Genomic DNA, 22,362 nt, shown 5'->3' with positions numbered 1-22,362 from the left:
CGGTGGCGCTAAACCGGATGCGTACTGAAACCGGAAAAACGAAGAAGTCAAGAAGCAGAACCCGGAAGTACTGAAATAAAGCGTTCAAAAAGTTTAGAGGAAAAATGAAACATCACAGCGTGTTAAACTACATTCGCTGTGAAAATAGCAGGGTATGTACCATTATAATTGGAAACTAGTTGGGTTGTTGGAATAAACATGGATGTGCAATATGTTGCAAAGATTGAAAAGCAAATTTAACTTTCGCTGTTGTGCAGGCTGCAGAAGAGAGTGAATATATATACATACACACACACACACAATGATATGCAGAGGTACCGATTGTGGTATTAAATTTACAGAATCTACGGTAATAAATGTTACTTGGAAAAGATAGTGTTTCAATTGCGATTTTTTTTTTTACTTTAACTATTTTAATCCGATTGTGAATTTTATTGTGAGGTATTTCTCTTCGGGAGAAAATCCAACGTGCAAAACTGTCACAATACCAACAATAATAGCAAGTGTGATGTGAAAGTCGTTTCGACAATTTAATGTGGGTCTGGTTGCCCCGCTCAATGTGGCTGCTTTCTCCGGGCTGCACCGTGAAGCAAAACGAAGTCACCTACAAAAAGCCTGCTGAATGGGCCAAACAAGGCTTTCCAGGACGTGTTTCAGGAAGAAGTTGGCGCCTGAGGCCCCGTTGGCACTCTGTTTTTACAGTCACCGATAGAAAGAAATCTATGAATCTTAAATGAATTTTCTTATCTTCCGCATTAAAGAATCTCAAAATGAACGACATGGGTAGGTATTAGCTCGCGAAGCACAGTAGAACAACAGTTCTGCTACTTCCGCGGGGAGGCGAATAGCCAAAGCTAATCTATTAGCCGAGGCTGAGCAGGCCTCGACTAATATCTGGAACATAAACTACTTTCCCAACGAGCCGGTGGTTCTGTGCAACTTTAGCCATGCTGTGGCTAACAGGATGCGTCAGACAGTAATATTGTTTTAAAACGTATTTCCTGCTCCAAAGGGTTATATTCGTGTTTTCTCGACATAGTCGAGTCCCGGGATTGTTTGAAATGTGTAGACTATTGTAAGACATGTGGTCACTCCTCTGTTTTCAAAAGTGAAATAATTTCTGTGCAGGTTATTAGTGGACTATGTTGCTTTATTTTCTGATGCGGCGTGTTTGGACCACGAAACTAAATTTAGCAGGCCTGGTGCTATAGACAGAAGGTTGTAATGGAGTTATTATTTAGTTGGATGCTGACTGGATGGGCCGTGCTAATTTTAATCGACCACAGTTGTGGGAGAGACAATTTTGTCTCTTTGACACCGCAGTCTATTGACTGCACGTTGAGAAATAAACAACACATGTTTCCTATGTAGAATTCCCATTAAAAATGTGTATTTAGTGGAAGCTACTGACATTTGTAAGTAAGGCTGTAATAGATCTTGCAGCACCCGATGTGACAGTTGGACTTGTTTTTGATTTCTAGAAGAATTCAGCGTCCCCTTGTCCTCGCTTGGTCTCCTGGTGCCCCCGCTGCGGCTCATGTCAGCGGTGATGTGGGAGGTGGTCCGCCAGCGAGACATAAAGCACTATGGGAAGCTCGAGGAGTTCGTATCCATGGTAACGGATGCAGTTCCTGAACTTATGAGTAAAAGGGAAGGCCGGCTGCTCTCGCTGGGCCTGAGAGCCAGGGTAAGTATTGGTGTGTGTGTGTGTGTGTGTGTGTGTGTGTGTGTGATGTGAATTAAGAGAATATTCAAATTAAAACCACAAAACGACTCCCTGTAGACGACCCTCGAGTTGCTGCGGTCTGAACATCCTGAAGATATGAAGGCCGTCGAGACTCACCTTAGCCGAATCCGATCTTCCTGCATCGAGGAGGTATTGTGGCTAAATATATATATTCATTCATAAAAGAAATGATCAGTCACTTGCTTCAGATAAAGCATGACGTGTTCTGTCTAATGCAGACCAATGATCCTGTAGTAGAGGCACCTGAGGCCAACTTTATGAAGCTGGTTCAAGGGCTCATCGAAGACAATGACGGCAGAGAACACTTTCTCAAGGTACGGTTCATTTTAAGTTTGGATTGAACCTGTTATTGACATTGTAGCTTTGGACGGTCACAAACAGAACACGTAAACCCGTGGTGAGGAGCAGAGTAAAGGGAATAACTGTCAGTGGGAGAATTCACATGGTCTAATTCAGTTTCACATACAATGTTGGTCAGTAGCTGCACGATGACGTGCATAATGTCATAAATTAATGCGTGCGGTGGTTTATTTATTCTCTTACAGAACGTGTTTCCGGTCGAATATGGCCCCGATTTTGACACGGCCTTGGAAACGCTTGTTTGTGAGTTCTTCACCCGATTGGAGGAGTTGCTGCCAGTACCCGATTTCAAGCAGGTACACAAACAGAAAAAAACGCACTCATGGTTAAACACTTGGGATCAATATCAGCCTGAAACTGAAAGTGGCTGTTGCCGTTCCTCCGCGTAGACGGCGTCCTGGATCAGCGGCGCCCCCTCTGTCCTGGAAGAGTACATGCAGTGTGTGTCGAACGGAGAGGACCTGAAATTTCTTCTGCAAAGCAAACAGTGTCACGGGAAGCTGGCTAAAAGCACTGTCGGTATGTTTACTTCGTAGTGATGAGCGTATCGTTCTCTAGGACGGGGAAGGTTCATGGTTTTTGTCGCCCCTGCAGCCCCGTTTCAGTCCGAAGACCTGCTGATCCCATCTCTGTGTCTTCCCCCCTCTCTGGAGGTGGCCATCGCCTCACACCCCAGTGCCTGCGATGACGAAAACAACGACGTTCCCCAGATTGTCATGTTCGACGAGGAACTCTCCACCAACCCCTCGACGTCCGCCGACTTCCCCGAATCGCCGAAACGGACGGACGCGTCGTCGCCTCCGCGCGGGCGGCAGCAGCCGGGGATGCTCAAGTGCCCCGAATGCGACAAGTGCTTCAAGAATCACTCGGTCCTCATGGAACACCAGAGGGTCCACAGCGGGCTGCAGCCCTACAACTGCTCCGAGTGTGGGCGGGCCTTCCGGACCGCCACGCTCCTCGCCGGCCACAGGCTCCGCAAGTGTAAAAACGCCGCGTATCTGTGCATCAAGTGCGGGAACAGTTTTCCCACCTCGCTGGACAAATTCCGGCACTATTGCCCAAAACGTGGCCGCAACTACAGCTGTGGCCAGTGCGGGAAGACGTTCCAGAAGTCCAACAGCCTGAAGGAGCACCTGCTCACTCACGCGCAGAGCCGCCTTTTCAAGTGCAGCCACTGCGGGGCGGGTTTCTCAGGGATCGGGGACCTGAAGTATCACCAGCAGGTGGATCACGATAAACCTTACGAATGCAAGCGCTGTGGGAAGAGCTTCATCTCCGCCAAGAGCCTCGCCAAACATCAGCAGCGGCACGATGAAGGTGGCGAAATGGCGAGCGTCAAGTTGCTGAGTGGAGGCAAACAGGGGAAGGTGGCGTCAGCCCTCCGGGCCCCGTCGGCGTTGGTCGCCGCCAGGAAGGCGTCCGTCAAAACGTTGTACCCGCGCGGGCGAGTCACGCACAACTGCCCGCTGTGTGGGCGGAGCTTTAAGTATCGCTTTGAATTTCTAGAACACCAAAGGTTCCACACGGCGGTGAAGCCGTACAAATGCTCGCAGTGCGGCAAAGCCTTCCGCACGGAGGCCCACCTGTCGGGCCACAGGAAGAGGAAGTGTAAAAACGCCGCCCACATTTGCCCCAGGTGCGGCTGTAACTTCCGGTCCCTCAACGAGCGGGTCCGGCACCAGTGCGTCCAGCTGTTGACGAAGTACGAGTGTTCCCACTGCGGGAAGACCTTCAAGATGGCCCACCTGCTGAGGAACCACCAGATGAGCGAGCACCAGCTCCCCTACAGCCCCAACCACCGTTTCCGGTGCCGGTACTGTGACGAGACCTTCCCGGGCATCAGCGAGCTGAAGTACCACCAGAGGGTGGATCACGAGAAGCCCTACCAGTGTCAGGAGTGCGGGAAGTGTTTCCTGTCGGAGAAATGCCTGAACAACCACGAGCTGCGCCACAACGACGAGCGGCCCGAGAGCTGCCCCGTCTGCGGCCGAGGGTTCCGGAACCGCTACGACCTGAAGCAGCACATGCGCACGCACACGGGGGAGCGGCCGTACCAGTGCACGCACTGCTCGCAGTGTTTCTCCACGGCGGGGGGGCTGCGGAGTCACACCAGGGTGCACACGGGCGAGAAGCCGCACGTGTGCCCGGACTGCGGCAAGGCGTTCTCTCAGATGGGGGCGATGCGCACGCACAGACTCACCCACACGGGGGAGCGGCCGTTCAAGTGCACCGTGTGCGGCAAAGGTTTCACCATGGCGCACAAGGTGACGGTTCACATGCGCGTGCACACGGGCGAGCGGCCGTACGTGTGCACCCAGTGCGGGAAAGCCTTCTCGGACGGGAGCGTGCTGAAGCAGCACACGCTGAACCACTCGGGCGTGCGGCCGTACCACTGTCAGCTGTGTCCCAAGACCTACACCTGCCTGAACCACCTGCGGAGGCACCTGAAGAGCCACTCCGGCATGACCTGAGGCTCCGGCTGCGCTGCGGAACCGGACAGAACCGCACCGTTGCCGATTTTAAACTGTCGCAACCAGTTCACGATTGCCTGAACTGCTCGAGGATCAGGTCCGCTGTTTGGGAATAGCACTTAGTCACTTTGTTTTGCTGAAAACGTGTATTTAAAATCATTTCTGGGAGCGACATACCGGCACAGAGTAGCACAACATCTGGAAGCTAACGCTAACAGGCAGACGCTCCAAACAGATGTCGTTGGAAACGTCTTACAGATCGAATAAAGGACGTGTTGAGCTTTCAACAGGGTGGTGACTTTTTCTAAAGTTGAATCAGGCCGTTCTCGTCGCCTCAGCAAATATACGAAGAAGCGCGTCCCACAAAATGTTCTAACATCAGCACAAACAAACGCGCGCGCAGCCCCTTCCAGTTTGGCCCTTCTGGGTTCCGTTGGATCCGTTTAAAAGATCTGGGAGTTATTTATAGTTGGCTAAAGATCCCAGCACAAACGTAAATCAGGACGCCGTCTGTCAGCCCGTGAGCTTCGTAAAGTTCCTCAGCTTGGAATGAAAGTGCCCTGCTGACGCCTCCTTTCCTGCTCCGAAACATAGAGAAGTCATATTTGTATCGCCGCTCTCAAAAACGAGTCCTTGGCGGTTCTAAATATTTAGAAATTTTCTCTGCACAATTAAGGTTTCCCAAACAGAAATTAGGCTCGAACGCACAGGAAGTTATTCTGGCCCATTTCCTGTCATTACACAGTTTATCGTCCGTGCTCTCGATTAGCCTGCTATTTCCTGAAGTTGGGACCCAAACAAAGTCCCCACTTTAGATTTCCAGTTGAGCTGGACTTGGGGGGGTCACGCTGATTAATCTCGTCCATCTGTTCCGCGTGTTTTGTCCGTTTCCCCCGCGGAACTCCGAACGCATCGCTAACGAAGGCGCCTGAATTAGTGATCGTCACGTCTACGTTTCCCCGCAGCTGCGAGGTTACATCCAAAATGTTTAGAAATGGCGTTTGCCCATAAACACAGATCACTACCAGATGTCCCTCTTCTCTCATCACCTCTCTTTTCCTTTCCTCTCCGTTTCCCCACACAGCCTTTCTTTTCCTCCAAAACAGTGACCTCAGTGGAAAACCTGAGTCCGCGCCAGCCTTTTACAGTCCCACAGATTGAGCACACACATACAGTATGTCCGCGGCAACTGTGCAGCATTCACCCCCGTCAGCACCTTTGCCAATTCAGCACTCAGTGGTTTTTTTCCAGTAAAGTGCCTGTAAAACTCTTTCCAATCTCCTCGCCAGGTTTTCCATATAACGGCCGCTAGGTGGCACTGTGTAGCTTTGGATCTCTCAGACGCCCCCTCCCCCCGGTCTGTTCAGGCCTGGGAACCAAAGTAAACCAGATGTATTCCAATTTTTCCCACCCCCATTTTCCACAGTAAAGAGAGCCTTAAAAAGTAGAAAATGCTTCTTGCTGCGCGTCTGCTCTGCATTAAACCGCTCATGTTGCAATTTTTTGCTTTCCTGTATGGGATGCTGGAGGTGGGGGCCCATACCTGCATGCACACCAAGAAAAATCAAAATCCTCTCTAAATTTTGCAGTGCACGTGTACTTAAATGAACCTATGAGCAGGATTCAGATCATAAAACGAAGCCAAATGCGCGCGCGTCGGAGCGCTTCTGGTACGTTGTTTACTCCACGTCCCTGTGAAACCTTTTAAGGAAGCAGTCATATCTGGAAATTGTATAAACTTTGTGCGCGTTCTTCCATCTCATCGACCCCGGAGAAAGCGCGTGACCTCACCCCCTCCTCCTTCCCCTCCTCCTCCCTCCTCCCTCTCCGTGCGCTCTGGTCCTCCTCTGCGCGCTCCTCTTGGTCTCGCCTCGGACGAACTGCGGCGGAGCGCTGGATCACTAAAAAGTTCGCCTAAAATCGGTTTCCAGGTACCAGGTTTGTGGGTCGGAGAGTGTTCTGTAGGGAGCGGGGGCTCGACGTGAGATTTTACTGCTCACTTTTGTCGCAGTTGAATCATGGAGACTCTCAGAGGTCTCCTGGCGCTCCTGTGCGTTTTCTTGGCTGGTACGCACGCGCAGGATCTGCAAATAAATAGGGCTGCTGGTAAGTTTGCTTAATATTTATCGTACTTTTAAAAGAAAATACTTGCGATACGCATGAAATTACGTTGCATGTTTGTTTTTTTTTTTGAATGCTTGAATGTAACGAGCCGTCAGTGGAGTGATGTTAGCTGGACAGCTCATCCAGATGTGCAACGCCTTTGCTCAGCTCCTCTAATCAGGCGCACGGCTCCAACTTTTGAGAGCTGGACCAGAAGATGACAGTAGCCTCTAGCTTCTCAGCAGGCCCTTGTTCAGCCATGAGTGCATTCACCAGCATGAAGAGCAGTCAGTGGGTCGGTCGGTGCAGAATAGATAGGAAATGGCCCCCGTCTGGGTGAAAGCTGCCTGTAAAACAGAAAAGATGTCAGAGTTTAGCAGTTAGCATCCTGTGGCTGACCCCTGACCTGTTGCTGTTTAATTAATCGTGTGTGAATGTTGGAGGTGCCGGTGGTTCCACTCACAGGTTACACATGTGGATGTGGATTGTGACAGCTGTATATCTCTCTTTTCTTCAATTTTTTTTAATGTGCAGAATGCCCTGTTGACCTATTCTTTGTACTGGATACGTCTGAGAGTGTGGCCCTCAGACAGAAACCGCCCAACTTTTACATTGACCAGATCAAAAGGTTTACCAACAACTTCATCGATCAACTCAGGAACATGTGAGGTTCTCTTTTTACACACATCTATGATTATATAGAATTTAAATCCCTGGTTTATAATGCAGGAAAAGCAAGATGCAAAGATGCCTCCATCGCTGAGGGGCGTGGCCACAAATCACTGACCACACCCACCACCAGCACATTTTTTTAAACACACAAAATTAACTTTATTCTCTGTCAGTAGATTTAACCTTGCTTTGTTTTAATGGTGGGGATTAGCCCTAACATGTTTAACCCATTGATAATTAATTCATTTATTTATTATTATTATTTATTTACCCTTGCCTGGTGCCGGCGGCTCTGCTACATGCTAATGCTAGTGCTAATTAACACCTGTGCTTGACCAGACGCCACCGATGCGACCGCATCCTGACATGGAACACGGGAGCCCTTCACTACAGTGACGAAGTGATCATGATACAGGAGCTGAGTGACATGGCGACTAAACGCCAGGAGCTGAAAAATAGCATCAACACCATCGAATACATCGGCAAGGGCACCTACACCGACTGCGCCATCAAGAGGGGCCTCGCTGAACTGCTCGTTGGGTATTACCAAGATACAAACACGCACCTACGGGAAACCTTTAACGGCTGAATGAACATTGTGATGTTGTGGTGTTTGCCCACCTGCAGGGGCTCCCACTACCATGAGAACAAGTACATTGTGGTGGTGACCGATGGCCACCCCATCACCGGGTACAAGGAGCCGTGCGGTGGCGTGCAGGAGGCTGCCAACGAAGCCAAGCAACACGGAGTCAAAGTCTTCGCCGTGGCCATCTCGCCTGACCAAGAGGTGTGATGCTATGCTAGCTTAGCTCGAATCCAGACTCTGAGAGCTTTAGCAAACGTTATCAACTATAGCAGCAGCCCAACGCTGCAGAACACGAACCCACCACAGCTAAATCTGGTGCCACTCAACCCTGAGCCTGAAAACGGTTCTTTAAGGCTGACCCGGTCCAAAGTGGGGGGTGTGGAGGGGCCGATCGCACCCTCTTTGCAGGCGAGAGCTCCTTTAAAATGCATGCATTATGGTGGCCCTTATACTCTGACACTCAAACGCGTCATCAGCTGATGCGTTGCAGGACACACAGGTGCCACCAGGAGTTGGACGTCACGTCCTTCTCGTCTGGAAGACCTCACTGAGGACGTCTATGTTTCAACTCAAGCTAAAAATGAATGTGGTGGTGATGGATTTGGGGTTAATTTGGCTTGTTCTTCTCACCAGGCCACCTGAGCACCGTAATCCTAAAACAAGGCCCACAGTTTAACCTCAGGTCCAAACTTGTCTGTCGTCTCAGCGATGACCGTTTGGGGTTTTGTGTCTCCCCAGGACACCCGGCTGTCTCTTATCGCCACGGACCAGAACTACAGACAGAACTTCACCGCTGCAGACGAGTCCAGGTCCACCAAGATAGGAACCATCCATTCCATTATCGACATGATCGTACGTGTCCTCGACGCTCGCTCAGTGGCAACGGGAGAAGCTTTTACACCCCATGAAATGAAATAACGTCTCTTTCTTTTCCATCTTTTCAGACAAATGAGACAAAGGACACGGTATGTGTCTTCAGATACGTGCACATTATTTTGTGTTTTAATAAATATGTATTGTATTTATGTATTTGTAAATATGTATTTGTAAATAAAATGTATTTATTTATCCTATTTGTCTTCTTTTTCTCCAGTGCTGCTCTTTTGACTGCAATGTAAGTGAGCCTTTCATTTGACTTATTTTCTATATATTTGTACTTATGTGAAATCATATCTATCGATCTAACCTGTTGCACTCTGTTGTTCTGCCTGCAGGCTGCAGGAGGCCCTAAAGGACCAGGTGGAGATGAGGGCTCCAAGGTGTGATCATTAGAAAACCCCTAAAATTGTCAAAATTCCGTATTTTCTGCATTGTCTGCATCTTTTCTTTATTTGCTTCTCTACAGGGAGAAAGAGGGAGACCAGGAATGCCGGGAGAGAAGGGAGATGTTGGCAACATGGTAGGTGACTCTGCTGTGCTCTTCTTCCAACACAGATGTCAAGTGTCAGGTTTGATGGTCTCATGTGTCTGTCTCTGTTTAACAGGGCAGCATTGGAGATCCTGGTCCTCCTGGTTACAGTGGGATGAAGGTAGGTGCATTTAAATGACTGTTAAGCTCTGTATTTATTGTATTGTATTTATTGTCGTGTATTTATTTAGAATATAGTGCAAAGATGCAGGTTTAGACAGATGATGCTAGTGAATTTTAGCATTAGCGCTGATGAAAAGATAGCGTTGAGCATTTCAGAGCATATACAAACAAGTTTTTTAAATTAAATACAGCTCGATGGTTAAAAAGAATAGAACTCATCTTAATAGATTTTTTTCCCCTGAAAACTGTTTTCATGGCAACCAAATTAGCACAAAAGCTAACAAAATCCCCTGCATTTTGGTAGCTCTTGTCTTCATTAGCTGCTGATTAAACGCCACCCTGGCTCTGTATTTACCATGTTGTCAACTTCCTGACATGGTCCTTTCTGTTTTCAGGGAGATCGCGGTCCCAGAGGAGAAAAGGTACGATCGCAAGCCGCAGATATGATGTCATTTCCCAGGTTTAATTGTTTAATTTAGCATTAATGCATCAACCAGGCATAATTAACTTCTCTTCTGTTCACTGCAGGGTGTAAGAGGGCACAAAGGCTACAAGGTAAGCTACCACAGGGGGCGCTGTTCTCTCTGAGATGGACCCGAGGGTCGGTTTCACTTCTCTTCTGTCTTCCCCAGGGAGACAAAGGTCAAAGGGGAAGAGATGGAGTGGACGGACGCAAGGTGAGACCCGCCTCTTCAGACGACGCAGCTGTGCTCATCGTTCTCTGTGTTTGTTGGTGTTGAAGCTGGTTCCCTTTGGTTCCCTCACTAGGGCGAAGCTGGTTTCCCCGGTCTTGCTGGCTGTAAAGGGTCTCCAGGAGGAGATGTAAGATTTCCCTTTATCCTCTTCCTGATTCATCTTTTTAAACACTGTTCCAACATCCGTAACCCTGTAGCCGTTAGCGGCCGCAGTGTGTCCAGGATCACTGTAGGCAGGCCTCTGATCGGCATCTGGATAACCCTTAGAGGACGGCAGATGGAGAACCTTTAATTTGCTTACATTCTATGTTGTCAGGCTGTTAAACATAGAGCCATACATTTATACTGTAAACACACACGCATATACAACATGGATAAAGCTCGTGCGTATGTTTTCTGCTTCTAGGGTCTGCAGGGAGAGCCTGGACCCAAGGGAGACCCTGGTTCTTACGGAATAAAAGGAGCAAAGGTTTGATGTGGGGGGGAGGGGAAGGAAAAATTGCTTAAAATTTAAAAATGTATACAATTTTGGTGTTTTAGGGAGATCCAGGCCGGGATGGTGAACCAGGAAGATCTGGAAAGTATGGCCTGCAGGGACCTAAGGTGAAATGACAGAAAGGCAGAACTGTGTGACGTCGATCAAACCCGAGTGAGAAGTTCTGGATGTCTGAACATCTTTGTTGTGACAGGGTAACCAAGGTCCTAAAGGAAACCTCGGAGACAAGGGGGAGCGTGGCGATGACGTGAGTATGGACGGTCACGACGGCGCCGGTGACGAGAGAACCTGAATGCATCGTTTAATCTGATGCCGTGTGCTCCATGTTCCAGGGCCCGGCGGGAGAAGACGGACCTCGTGGCGACAGAGTAAACAAATAATAACAGACTGATTTGAGACTGCGGCGGCCGATCCGTCTTAATGCTGCTGAAATCCTTTACAGGGACCAATTGGAGAGCAAGGAGAGCAAGGTGCCCGTGGAAACAGAGGTCCCCGAGGAGAGGCGGTAGGTGACAGTGATGTTGTGTAGGCTGACGCTTCCGGCTCAGCGTTCAGTGGGAATGCTCTGATTCCTGCTTCCTGTCGTCCCAAAACCAGAAGAAAAAGTCTCTTCAGGGAGCCTGGAAGTTCTTTTTCATTTGTCTTTTATTTTCCAAATCTACTAATAGCTTGTTTACAGTCCATTTGAGCCCCATGTCACGGTAGGCGGGCGGAAACCATTTAGGAGGCTGCATGTTGCCAAACGCCAGATGGAAAGCTCGATACTGTTTAGCCTAAGTTAGCAAGGCTGGGTTGGAAAGCCAGTTAAAAAACAAAGAAAAAAGATCAGAAGTGGCTGAAAATTCAGGTCAGCGGTCCGCGTCATAAATAATACAGGAGCGCGAATTACGTCATCGTGTCCAAGATTTGGGGATTTCTTTAAAATAAACTCGCCGAGTCTGTTTGTAGATTTCTAGTGCTAAGACTCAGAATTGGCTGAGCGATGCCTCCCACTGCTTTTATGGGATCCCAGTCATGTCGTTCAGTTTAAGTCTTGGCTCTCTCTGCTTCACTGTCTATTGTTAGACTTCCATATAGGCCTCTCCACCATCTTATACGTGTGTTGTTTTTTTGTATTTTCCCTCGACAGGGTGATCCAGGACCTCGTGGAGAGCCGGGGAGGGAGGGCTCGACTGGCGCTAATGGAGACCCTGTAAGACCCTCGCATTGAGACACATTTAAGAGATATGCGACATAACGAGCCACTCTTCTGTGGCCTGATGTGTAGGAGGCAGCACAGCCTACGTTCCAACCGTCTTCTTCCCTTGGAAGCTCTCTTTAGTCGTTTTCCAGATGAAGACAGAATAAACCCCCGCCCGAATCCGCAGCATCCGTATTTTACATCGAGGAGGCGGGATTTCGGAAGCTTAAACGGGGGCCGACCTGGCCCGCACCCCAGCTTTCCTCCCACTCCTCGATGCTCCGTCTCCCCTCTCATTCCCCATGTCTTCACTCCTCCTGGGAGCTCTGACTCTCACTCTTTCCCCTCTGACTCAGTTCTTCTGTCCGTCCGCTCCAGCCAAAGCCTCAGTAGGGTTTTCTCAGCGAGGCTCCAGGCTGTGTAATAGTAATAATAATAATAAGAAGAAGAAGAAAAGACGTTACAGGGTTACTTGTGGTAACTGCCCTGAATGGCTCCTTTGTGCCGCCTCCTGCCCTCATCAGAACTGAGCGGTACAGAAAACATGGAATAACTGACATGTTGGATCTACGTCATAGAATCTGGGGAAAAACCGTCTCCTCACGTGCAGTAACAGTAACACATTAGCGATATATTTTCAGTTTTTTTCCCCTTCAAACCAGCGTAATATTCACCCTAACAGGCAAGATTTGATTTCACCTGGTTTTGAACATGTTTGTCCCATTTCCTTTAAAAAGGAGTTCCAAGTTAGGGAGTTCGTTAAAGCAACAGGGCAGATGTTCTTCAGCACAGCAGCTGGATCCAGATCTGCTTTTGATTTCCAAACGCATGTGTCAGATGCGCAACGCGCTGTGTTTGAATTGGAGGCAATGGTTCGGAAAGATTGCTTTTTTTCTCACTCCTGCAGTCATAAATCAACCTTTGCTCGCTCTTACTTGTGCTCACAGGTCTTGAGATGGGCTGGGTTCAACCCGCCTCGTGTCTGAGCTGAAAGAAAATCAGCCTGGCAAAAATGACCTGGAAAGAATTCCAAAAATCCGTTTGAAAATTGTAATTCGAACCAGGCATCAGCAGGACTGTGCTGCATCACACGTCTGTTAACATTGAACTGATATATACGTATCACAGAAAGGGTTAAATGTGCTGGTGTAACATTGCTGTCATGTCCCCGGATCTGAGTTTTTATATAAAATACAATAAAACTAAAAGGGATAAATTTAAAATCCCATTAAATCTCCTCCCTGCTGAGTGTCAGTTTTTCATTTGAAAGTGCTTTTATTGTCTAGAGACGCTTTTACTGGAATCTGGTTTCTGTTGTTTTCCAGGGCGACCCTGGCAAGGACGGCGCTCCTGGCTACAGAGGGGATGAAGGCCCACCTGGACCTGAGGTCGGTTCCATGGAATACACGCCTGCACGCCCTTGAGCTGCAGCCCCGCGCCGGCCTGACGAGATCCAAATGTTTTGAACATGTGACACATCACATGTCGTGTGTTTCCTGTCTGACTGTTCCACTTCTCCTCCAGGGGCCGAAAGGACCGAGAGGAATCAAAGGATCTGCTGGAGACAGAGGCCCAATGGGCCCAACGGTTAGTGTGGGAGGCAGATGTGCCCCCCCCACCATTCTTACACTCTGATTTCTGGTTCTTGTACACATCTGTGTGTGTGTGTGTGTGTGTGTGTGTGTGTGTGTGTGTGTGTGTGTGTGTGTGTGTGAGACAGAGGCAGAGCTATAAATGTGTCTATAACTTTTTTTTTCCAGGGAGAAGTTGGTATTCCAGGAAACGGAACTGCCGGTTGTCCTGGTTTCCAGGTATGCGATGCTGGACTGGAGTGTATGATAATATGAGGTTGCTTTACGTGAGACATGTGTCTTTTTTAGGGTTATCCTGGGCCCCGTGGAGATCCCGGTGAGCCGGTAAGCATCTCCGCCACCATGAATGTCATATTTACGCCCATTGTCTTACCGGCGTGTCCTCTTCACCTTAAGGGTCCCAATGGAACTCCCGGACCTAAAGGAGATGATGGAGATCCTGGGGATCCTGGCCCAGATGTGAGTCTTCTTCCCAAAATGAAATCTCCGTGTTTCATTTGAGAATTGTTTTCTTTCATGACATCCCGACATGTGGTAGTGAGAGGATGTGAACCATGAGTTCCTGTTCATGAGATGCATTAACGCATCCTTTGATGTCTCTGTGTACGAGTGTAAAGATGCGCCGTGGTAATTATTGCCTCTTTATTCCTCTTTATTCCCACAGTACAATCCTGCTGTTGTGCAGCTGTAAATGTTCTACATGTTTGTGTGTGTGTGTGTGTGTGAGGAAGTTTTGAGCTCATGCAGCTGTGTGTATATGGTTGTCAAGGACACCAGGACATGAGTGAGATGGATTAGGGAACTGCACCGCTTTTTTGGTGTGTGTGTGTGTGTGTGTGTGTGTGTGTGCGCGAGTGCGCGCCCGCACGGGTGTTAGTCGTTGAAAACGTGTGCGATCACAAGCGTAATACAGCGTGCCAGGCTCCACACTTCAACCCCAGGTTCAACTCGCCCGTGTTTACGTTGAAATTATTGCGTTTCCAGGCTCCCCGTTTTACGGCGTAAACATTTCTGCACATGTCCGCTCTCCCCGTCCATCCGTTCACCAGGGCGCTCTTTAAAAGCTGAGGATTTACAGTGTCACATCAGTTTACCCCCCCAATCAGGAATGTGTGCCGGTGGAGGATTAGGGCCACAGAATGGTTTCACCAGGTCCCCCCCCTTGAAACCTTGAAACCTTGAAACCTTTCTCCAGCACCTCTGAGACAGATTTTACTGGGTGTCTTCAATAATAACCAACATCACTTGTTTTAGCCTTTTATCATCTGCTCCCCGTTTGTGTGGCATAAATATTCAGCTTTTGCCCCTCGATGTGGGAAAAGCACCGCGATCCAGGATAACCCCACGCCCGGGGGGGGCGTTCATCCGTCCTGTTTTTTTTCCTTTAGTATGCGAACAACCAGCCATTTGTTGCTGTTGCGTCCTCGGGTTTTGGACAGCGCAGTGGAAGGAAAGATGACATCATTTCTCTTAAGAAACCAAAGCGCCCCCCAAGCTACCCCGAAACCCACGCCGTTTTCTGAGGAACTGCGTGTGATTTCTAATTTAAATTGTTAAAATACTTGCGTTGCTCAGACCTGTGCTCCGGCCAGAGGGGACAGGACATTACAGACAGCAGCTGTAATAAAATAATAGGCGAAGGAGACCTTTTGACTTATTCACCCTTTGGAATGATAATATAGACGTGATGAAGTAGAAAAATAAAACCGACACATCTGGTTGGCCTTTTTTAAACCTTCTTCCCTAGAATCTGTGCGCGCTTTTTTATTCCCGTCGGAAAGCCAGAACCAATATTCGTTTGTAATTCCCTGCAGCTGTCCACGGTTCCCCTCACAACCTGTGTCTGTGGGAACTTGGAAAGATGAGACAGTTTCCCTCAAACAAACATTCAAATCAGACCCAGCACATCACCCCAAAACAAACCTAAAGCTGGAAACTGTAGCCTCTGAAGCTCCGTTACAGCTCAGGTTGAGCACCGGCAGCTCCATCCAAAACTCCGGACTACTACGACCTCGGATCCACTACGACCTTAGAAAAGGCCTCAGTCGATCCGGGAGAAGCAGCTGTGACAGGGTTGGCTGTTGTCACTTGACATTTCAGATGTGTTGAAAACAAGAATAAACACCAAGAGTTTATTCTTGTTTTCACCAAGTTTTTTATGTTTTATACTATCATTTATGCTGTCTGTGTTTGACAAACACAGTTTGGACCTGCAGTACTGATATTGGAGAATTTCTATATCGATGACACCGCTATTTAAATCCCAGTTGGGCGAGGTGATACATTTGTTTGCCGCACCTTTAATCACAGGAAAACATTGAAATGTTGTGAATTTATCTAGAATCCCTCATCCCCACAGCCCGGATGTGGTGTTTATTGTGCGCAGTGTCATTGACTGATGTCTGTAGCTGCCCAAAGATCATGAAGATGACCTCAAATGCAGGAATTCTCACACAGATCAAAGCACCACTTTAAATTCTTTTTCTTTTCACAGAACACTGAACCAGGAGCTTCAGGACCAAAAGGAGCCAAAGGTCACAGAGGACCTGAGGGCAACCAGGTAAGATTCGCTGACTTTGTTGGAAATGTGCGTGTTGAAGAGAGAGAGACAGACAGACAGACAGACAGACAGACAGACAGACAGACAGACAGACAGACAGACAGACAGACAGACAGACAGACTATGCAGGGCGAAGGAGTTGTTGGCGTTCCGTTGGTATATTCATAATTCAAAAATAATTCAAGATAACCCCATCTGGCTTTGAAATTTGTCCAAGACTCGTAATTACAGTGATCCCTCGTTTATCGCGGGAGTTGCGTTCCAAAAGTAACACGCGAAAAGTGAAATCCGTGAAGTAGTCAGCTTTATTTTTTTAATTATTTTACAATGCAATACTGAACTATAGAATGAAACCAAAAATCAAAACCTGTTTTAAAGCCCAAACTTTGTTTAAAACAATAATTTTAATCTAGTAATACAAGGTTGGAAACATTGTCACTCGCGTATTTCCCAGTCCCAGCTGAGCCTCTTCGTCCTGACTCCGCTCCGCTGGAGCGTCTGTTTTTACTGAAGGCGCAGGAGTCTTTCTCCGAGAGAAGAACATTGTTATGGGTAGTTGTTGGCGCTCTTTCTTTTTCTGAGCAAGAAGATTTTTATAAACGGATATGCCACCTTCGATTATATTTGAGAACTGCAATGAACGACTCGCAAAAAAAATCCGTGAAGCAGCGAAGCCGTGAAAGATGAAACGCGATATAGCGAGGGATCACTGTATATAATCATCATGAAAAAGCCATGTTTTAACTTGCCACAGCGCTAATTCACAAAGATGTTGTGAAATCATTAACGCCACCAACACAAACCTGCACCAACAAGAGTTCCAGTTCGCTAAAATGCACGTGCAGGTGTCAGAAAAAGGCTGTTTTCATTCAACACTTTGAGCTCATCTGTTTGAAATACCTCAAACTCTGCTGTTTTAGACTCTCCCTCACTTTGTCCTCCTCCCATCCCTCCCTGTTTCCATACTTTTGCATTGGCTCCGGGGGTTCTCTGTGAAACCTTAGCATCGGGTCTTGTGCCGGGGGTTTCTCCCCCCTCTCTGGTGAGCCCGAGTTATCCTGTGTGCATCCGTGCAGACTTCACTGGCGTCTTTGTTACTTTCAACTGATTTTCGCTCGCTAAAACAAACCAGATGCTGTTTTTTTTGCAACCAAAAGCAAAACAAAAATGATGTGGCAGTGAACTTTTGCGAGACTCATGTGAGGTTGTAGGCAGATAAAAGCATGCAAGGATGTGTGGGTGTTGATGTGGGCTCAGTGGCGAAGGGATCCTGGCTTCTATCCAAAAAAGTCAGGATTTCCAAGGAATAATCTTTTTTTTTTGTCAGTTCTCTGGAAATGAGAGCAGATGAGTCTTATTGTGTGGCCAGTTTTTGAAAGTGCGGGGGGGTGAATTTTTTAGCCACACTATTATCGTCTTACTGGCTCTCCTCCTCTGCACAGGGACCTCCTGGGCCTCCTGGACCACCAGGAACTGATGTGAGTATTAAAGGCAATTAAAAATCGAATCGGTCCACCTAATAAGAACCTTCGCCACAGCGCAGGACGGACAAACACCGCAGACTTAATCTCCCTTCAGGAAGCACTGCCGTTTGGATTGAGCAACTGATCCTTTGGCTTTCGCCCAAACCTACACAACCAATTTCCTGCTTGCAAAAAAAAGAAAATAGCCTTTCACAGACTAGTTCTTTAGGTACAATATCAGCAGGCAGGTTTTGCTCTTACATTCAGCAGCTCTTTGAAAGGGTCTGTGACCTGATTTTCTTCAAGTATGTCCTCAAACCATTATGTAATGGCTTTAAGGCACCGTGGAAGTGCTGTAACATGATCTCCAACTCTTGTTCTCAGGAATGTGAGATTCTGGATATCATCATGAAGCTCTGCTGTAAGTCAAAATACTTAGCTTTCAATGCAAAACTCGCAAAACCAAAACACATGTTGGCCCCATTAATCAGCGCTCAGCTTTACGAGCAGCCAAAGCTCAAATGTGAGGATGTTTTCTGCAGTTAATCATCTTTCTTTTGCTTTTGCTTCCCCCCCTTCTAATGACTTCACAGCCTGCTGTGGTAAGTTCACACTAAATCTTAAGCACGTTTGTCAGCTTTATCATTTTTTTTCATCTTCCTGTCAATCATGGAGCTTTGGGACATTGTTTATGTGTTTACAGAGTGCAAATGTGCAACTCTGGACCTGGCGTTCGTCGTGGACAGCTCCGAGAGCATCGGTGCCACAAACTTCGCTCTCGCCAAAGACTTTATCATCACTGTCATAGACAGACTGGCCAAAGACCAGCAAGTCAAAGTAATTCTTACAATCCATCATTCTTAGTCCATAAATCATGTATCATCCACCTTTGGCTACAGCAGCTGTGATCCAGGGACCCTCGAGGATTGTTTGCTGACTTAAAACTGAACCGGGAATATTTTAAAGGAGCAAATGCCAGAAAAAATGCCTCAAAATAGAAAGTGTGAATGAAAGATATTGTCCAGGACTTTGGGGCTTCCTCTAATGTCCCTCTAATGACGCTCCTTTTCCAGTCTGGATGTAATTAGTCAGTGTGGGTGGGACGCTGAGAGCTTGAAGGGAGTTTGTGTACAGAACCCAGCCAAAAACACGAGGTCACCATCGAATGCGTCTCTGTCCAGTTTGCAGGTAACGACTCCAGGGTGAGCGTTGTCCAGTACAGCGGAGCACAAGCACAGGAAGTCGTGCAGCTGGGAGGCAACGTTAACAGCATCACCGACTTTAAACAGTGAGTCCGGACCAATGCAGCCTGACATTAATGACATCCATAATCACAGGAGCGCTCCAGACATTTGCTTTGTCTGGTTTCTGTCTTTTCCTCTGTAAACAGACACATGTGAATCATTTCCTTGTTAGAAGACCGCTAAGTTTGAGCTTGTCTCTGCGTCCAGGGCAGTGAAGGACCTGCGCTGGTTGGCCGAGGCCACATACACAGGAGAGGCCCTGGACTTTGCTCTGAAAAACACAATCAGGCTGATGAGGCAGGAGAACCGAGTGGTCCTCGTCCTCACTGACGGACGTTCCGATATCATCCGGGACAGGGTTCCCCTCAACGTCCTTTGTGGTAATAATGTCCGGGTGAGTGCAAGGCACCGAGGGAGCCACGTCCAGAGAGCCTGGAACTGTCACACTAAACACCTTTACTGGTCTACAGGTGGGTGGTCTGGGTATAAATGACTACTCGGGGCGCCCACCCAACCCGGAGCAGCTGGACGCCTTGGTGTGTAAGAACGACCCCAAACCGGGCTTTTCGTTCGTTCTGGACAATTTCGCTGAGCTGCTGGACGACACTTTCCTGCAGAACCTGACGTCCCAAATCTGTCAAGGTAAAGCCTTTTTTTACACACATGCGCTTCGATTTGCATCATTTTGGGGTCTCTGTTAATGACCCCCCCTTCTGTCCTCCTATCCAGATAAGAAGTGCCCGGACTACAAATGTCCCAGTAAGTTTTTTTTTGTAATTTTTATTTTTCAGTGATAAATAGAATAAGACGTAGAAAAATCACCGCGACAGTCGGCGAGTTCAAAGTTCAAACATGCGTTCAGCTTTGTTGGCATGGGATTACGCAACAGAATGACCTTTTTCCCGTGTGTGTGGCAGTCTCTTTCGCCAACAGCGCCGATATTTTGGTGATGATGGACAGCTCGGCCAGCGTCGGCCAGAAGAACTTCGAGATGAGCAAGACGTTCGTCCGCCGCCTGGCAGAGCGCTTCCTGACCGCCAACAGGCAGGGAAGCGCTTCAGTCAGAGTCGGCGTGGGTCAGTACAGCCGGGCCGCCCGTATGGAGGTGCGGCCGACAAGCAATCTGACCCTGGTGGCCTATCACACGGATCAGGCTGTCTTCCAGAATGATGGCACTGACGTGCTGGGGGCCATGGAGTTTGCTATGAACAATCTACCTAGCCGTGGCGACGCATCGGGAAGCAAGAAGAAGCTGGTCCTCTTCTCTGATGGGAGGTCTCAGGCCGTCACCGAGGCAGTCCTGGAGAAGCGCGTTCGCGAGGTGGTAGATGCGGGCGTGGAGCTCTTCGTCATCGCCGCCGGCAACCAAGTGAATGAAGCCAACCTGCGCACGCTGGTGAGCAGAGGGCGGCAGGACGACATCAGCTTCGCCCAGCGCCACTTGTTCCGTGTCCCAGACTACCCCTCTCTGCTCCGCGGAGTCTTCCACCAAACCGTCTCCCGCAGAGTGTCCCTGTGAATTCAGAGCTCCAAACAACAGGACAAACACGCTTTAGAATTTTAGTCCCATCATAATTACTCAGCCTCACTCATTTACCATACACTGTGTTTGAGTACGTGTTTTATTAAAAAAAAAAAAAATAAAGTAAAGAAATGACAAAACGACAAGTGATTGTCTGACAGACAAAAACAAAATGTCTTCAGAAATTCAAATGACATATTTTTTTTCACCCTGAGTTCTGTCTACAAGGCAGAAAAGCCATGTAGGCAAAGTTCAGGGCCAAAAAAGGAGTTTTTAAAGTGGGTCTTCGGTCCTGGGGAGCCATCATTTATTAACCAAAACCAAACTACATTACTAGCTTTCACACATCTGTGCAGGTATTGTGCGACACTTTCAGCTCGTCCACTTTCACTTCCTTCAGCGAGCCGTGAGAGTTAAAATGGGCTCTCCAGGCCCAGAGCACCCGCCATTTAAATCATTTGCGTTTTTTAGGGTTTTACATGCAGTCGTTCTTGGCCATTAACTGTCTTTAAGATGATTCTAGGATCTGTGAAGTGCCAATTTTATGTTTACGTTAAACTCCAGCCTTAAATTATATCCCTCGCTGTGTACCTGGAAGGCTCGCAGCATTGGCCCGTGCAAATGCCTTTACACATTCTGAACGTGGTGAGAATTCACACCCGGCATCAATTGAAAGCTCTATTAGCCAACAAGGAAAACAGGACGTGACATCAGAGCGGCAATTCACCTGGAAAAAATAAGGACAGCACATCTGGAGTCAACATGTGTGTGTCTGTATGTGTGTGTCTGTGTGAGTGTGTGTGTGTGTTTCAAAGCACTTCAGTGTCAATTTCACATGTTAAGGTGATTCTTTATATGAAGCCTTTGTTGATTGTTCCATAAACAGTTGTGCTGAGGTCACTGGTTCAGATGACAGAATTCTTTTATTTTATTCACCTCTGTCAAACACGTGCGCGCACACACACACAAACATGACTTCATACTTCATGGGTGACGGCGGAAGACATCTGTCACACATGGGGGTCTGGACAAAAACCAAACCGGATTCAAATCTTGGGTTCCTCACACACGTGCCTTTTTCCCTCAATGTTCAGTCCTTTAGTTTCTCTGCCATCAGTGGCGCAGAGTCACTGAGCTGTCGTTATCTGTGGTGCTATTAGTCTCCGTGTATCAGGATCTATCCATGTTTTTAAAGATTTCTTTTAACCTGAGGACACCAAAGTCTCAGTAATGTTGTCTCCTTCAATAAAGGTTGATACACCAACTTGTTCCTGGGTGCGTTTGTGCTCTAGATTGCACACGTTGCATCACCGATTTCTACTGCTTCAAGAAGATTAGATGAGATAATGTATGGAATACTCTAGAGGTAATCGGTTGTCTATTGTAAATTCTGTGGGTAAACAGTGATTGTGCATGGCAGAGATGAGGATGGGACTGGTTAATTAAGAATGCAGATGCATATCTGATAAAACTAGCTTGTGTTGGTTTGGACTTGTGATGAATAACAAGATTTCCTTTGATGACGGTAAAAAAAGGACCAAATTGGACCCCAACGGGCATTTATATGCCTGTAAAGGTGCCCTAAAGCAACGCTAAAAGTGCCTGGGTGTCTTGGAATGCTCCTGTCAGGGGTCAAAGGTCTCAAAGATCCCTTGAAACGCCTTTTTGTTGTGTCTTGCGCAACAAATAGCAACAGTACGCGAGCAGATGACTGGCGAAGTAAACCATATACAGTTGACCATCCAAAAAAAACAGCATCTGCAACTTGCACGTCTGCGTGGGAGTAATTAGTCATGGAATTTACAGGTCATGGAACATACGGCAGCATGCATGTGGTCTCTGACCTATTCCAGCAGAACAGTTGAAAACGTGTGCATGATGAAGCTGAAATTTGACAATTTTGTATTCTTGGTACCCTTTTATGTGCCAGGCACACAGAATTGTCTCTATATTCCTACATAGTTACAGTAATGTCAAATTGTTTGAACTAATGGCATAATTAGGAATCCTCAGTGCGCCGTCTCTGTCTGGACTGTTTGATACATCGCTTCCTGTGTAGCAGCCTCTTTTGATTATCTGCAGCCAAAACCAGACTTATCGGAGCGTTACACAGAGCCCCCACCCACATCCGTGCATGCGT

The 22,362-nt window shown here is 47.7% G+C and overlaps 2 protein-coding genes across 5 annotated transcripts; both read left to right on the top strand.

Annotated features, from left to right (window-relative positions):
• The first annotated feature begins 26 nt into the window (after window positions 1-26).
• On the top strand, window positions 27-4,865 carry LOC130539322 (zinc finger protein 345-like). 4 transcript variants are annotated; one of them, XM_057057589.1, is made up of 7 exons: window positions 27-152; window positions 1,482-1,687; window positions 1,784-1,876; window positions 1,966-2,061; window positions 2,293-2,403; window positions 2,497-2,626; window positions 2,702-4,865. In XM_057057589.1, the coding sequence occupies exons 2-7, from the start codon at window positions 1,538-1,540 to the stop codon at window positions 4,576-4,578; spliced, it is 2,457 nt and encodes an 818-aa protein (XP_056913569.1). In that variant the 5' UTR covers window positions 27-152; window positions 1,482-1,537; the 3' UTR covers window positions 4,579-4,865. The 4 variants fall into 4 exon arrangements, with proteins under 4 accessions (XP_056913569.1, XP_056913568.1, XP_056913572.1 ...); XM_057057588.1 differs by lacking the exon at window positions 27-152 and adding an exon at window positions 534-783; XM_057057592.1 differs by lacking the exon at window positions 27-152 and adding an exon at window positions 841-976.
• A 1,530-nt stretch (window positions 4,866-6,395) lies between these two features.
• On the top strand, window positions 6,396-21,486 carry col6a1 (collagen, type VI, alpha 1). The gene is made up of 35 exons (XM_057057598.1): window positions 6,396-6,684; window positions 7,216-7,345; window positions 7,693-7,893; window positions 7,981-8,140; window positions 8,678-8,791; window positions 8,884-8,904; window positions 9,033-9,053; window positions 9,154-9,198; window positions 9,285-9,338; window positions 9,424-9,468; window positions 9,866-9,892; window positions 9,999-10,025; window positions 10,103-10,147; window positions 10,239-10,292; window positions 10,572-10,634; window positions 10,706-10,768; window positions 10,855-10,908; window positions 10,994-11,029; window positions 11,104-11,166; window positions 11,791-11,853; window positions 13,167-13,229; window positions 13,366-13,428; window positions 13,602-13,652; window positions 13,722-13,757; window positions 13,830-13,892; window positions 15,928-15,993; window positions 17,436-17,471; window positions 17,841-17,877; window positions 18,050-18,058; window positions 18,160-18,293; window positions 18,638-18,744; window positions 18,908-19,094; window positions 19,171-19,342; window positions 19,430-19,459; window positions 19,618-21,486. Exons 1-35 carry the CDS (start codon window positions 6,597-6,599, stop codon window positions 20,217-20,219), a joined length of 3,030 nt encoding a protein of 1,009 aa, XP_056913578.1. The 5' UTR covers window positions 6,396-6,596; the 3' UTR covers window positions 20,220-21,486.
• Window positions 21,487-22,362: the final 876 nt, after the last annotated feature.

This window comes from Takifugu flavidus, chromosome 15 (genome assembly GCF_003711565.1).
Source record: "Takifugu flavidus isolate HTHZ2018 chromosome 15, ASM371156v2, whole genome shotgun sequence".
Lineage (NCBI taxonomy): Eukaryota > Metazoa > Chordata > Actinopteri > Tetraodontiformes > Tetraodontidae > Takifugu > Takifugu flavidus.
Note: the sequence above shows the minus strand (reverse complement) of the source record. Positions and strands in the feature narration are given on the sequence as shown.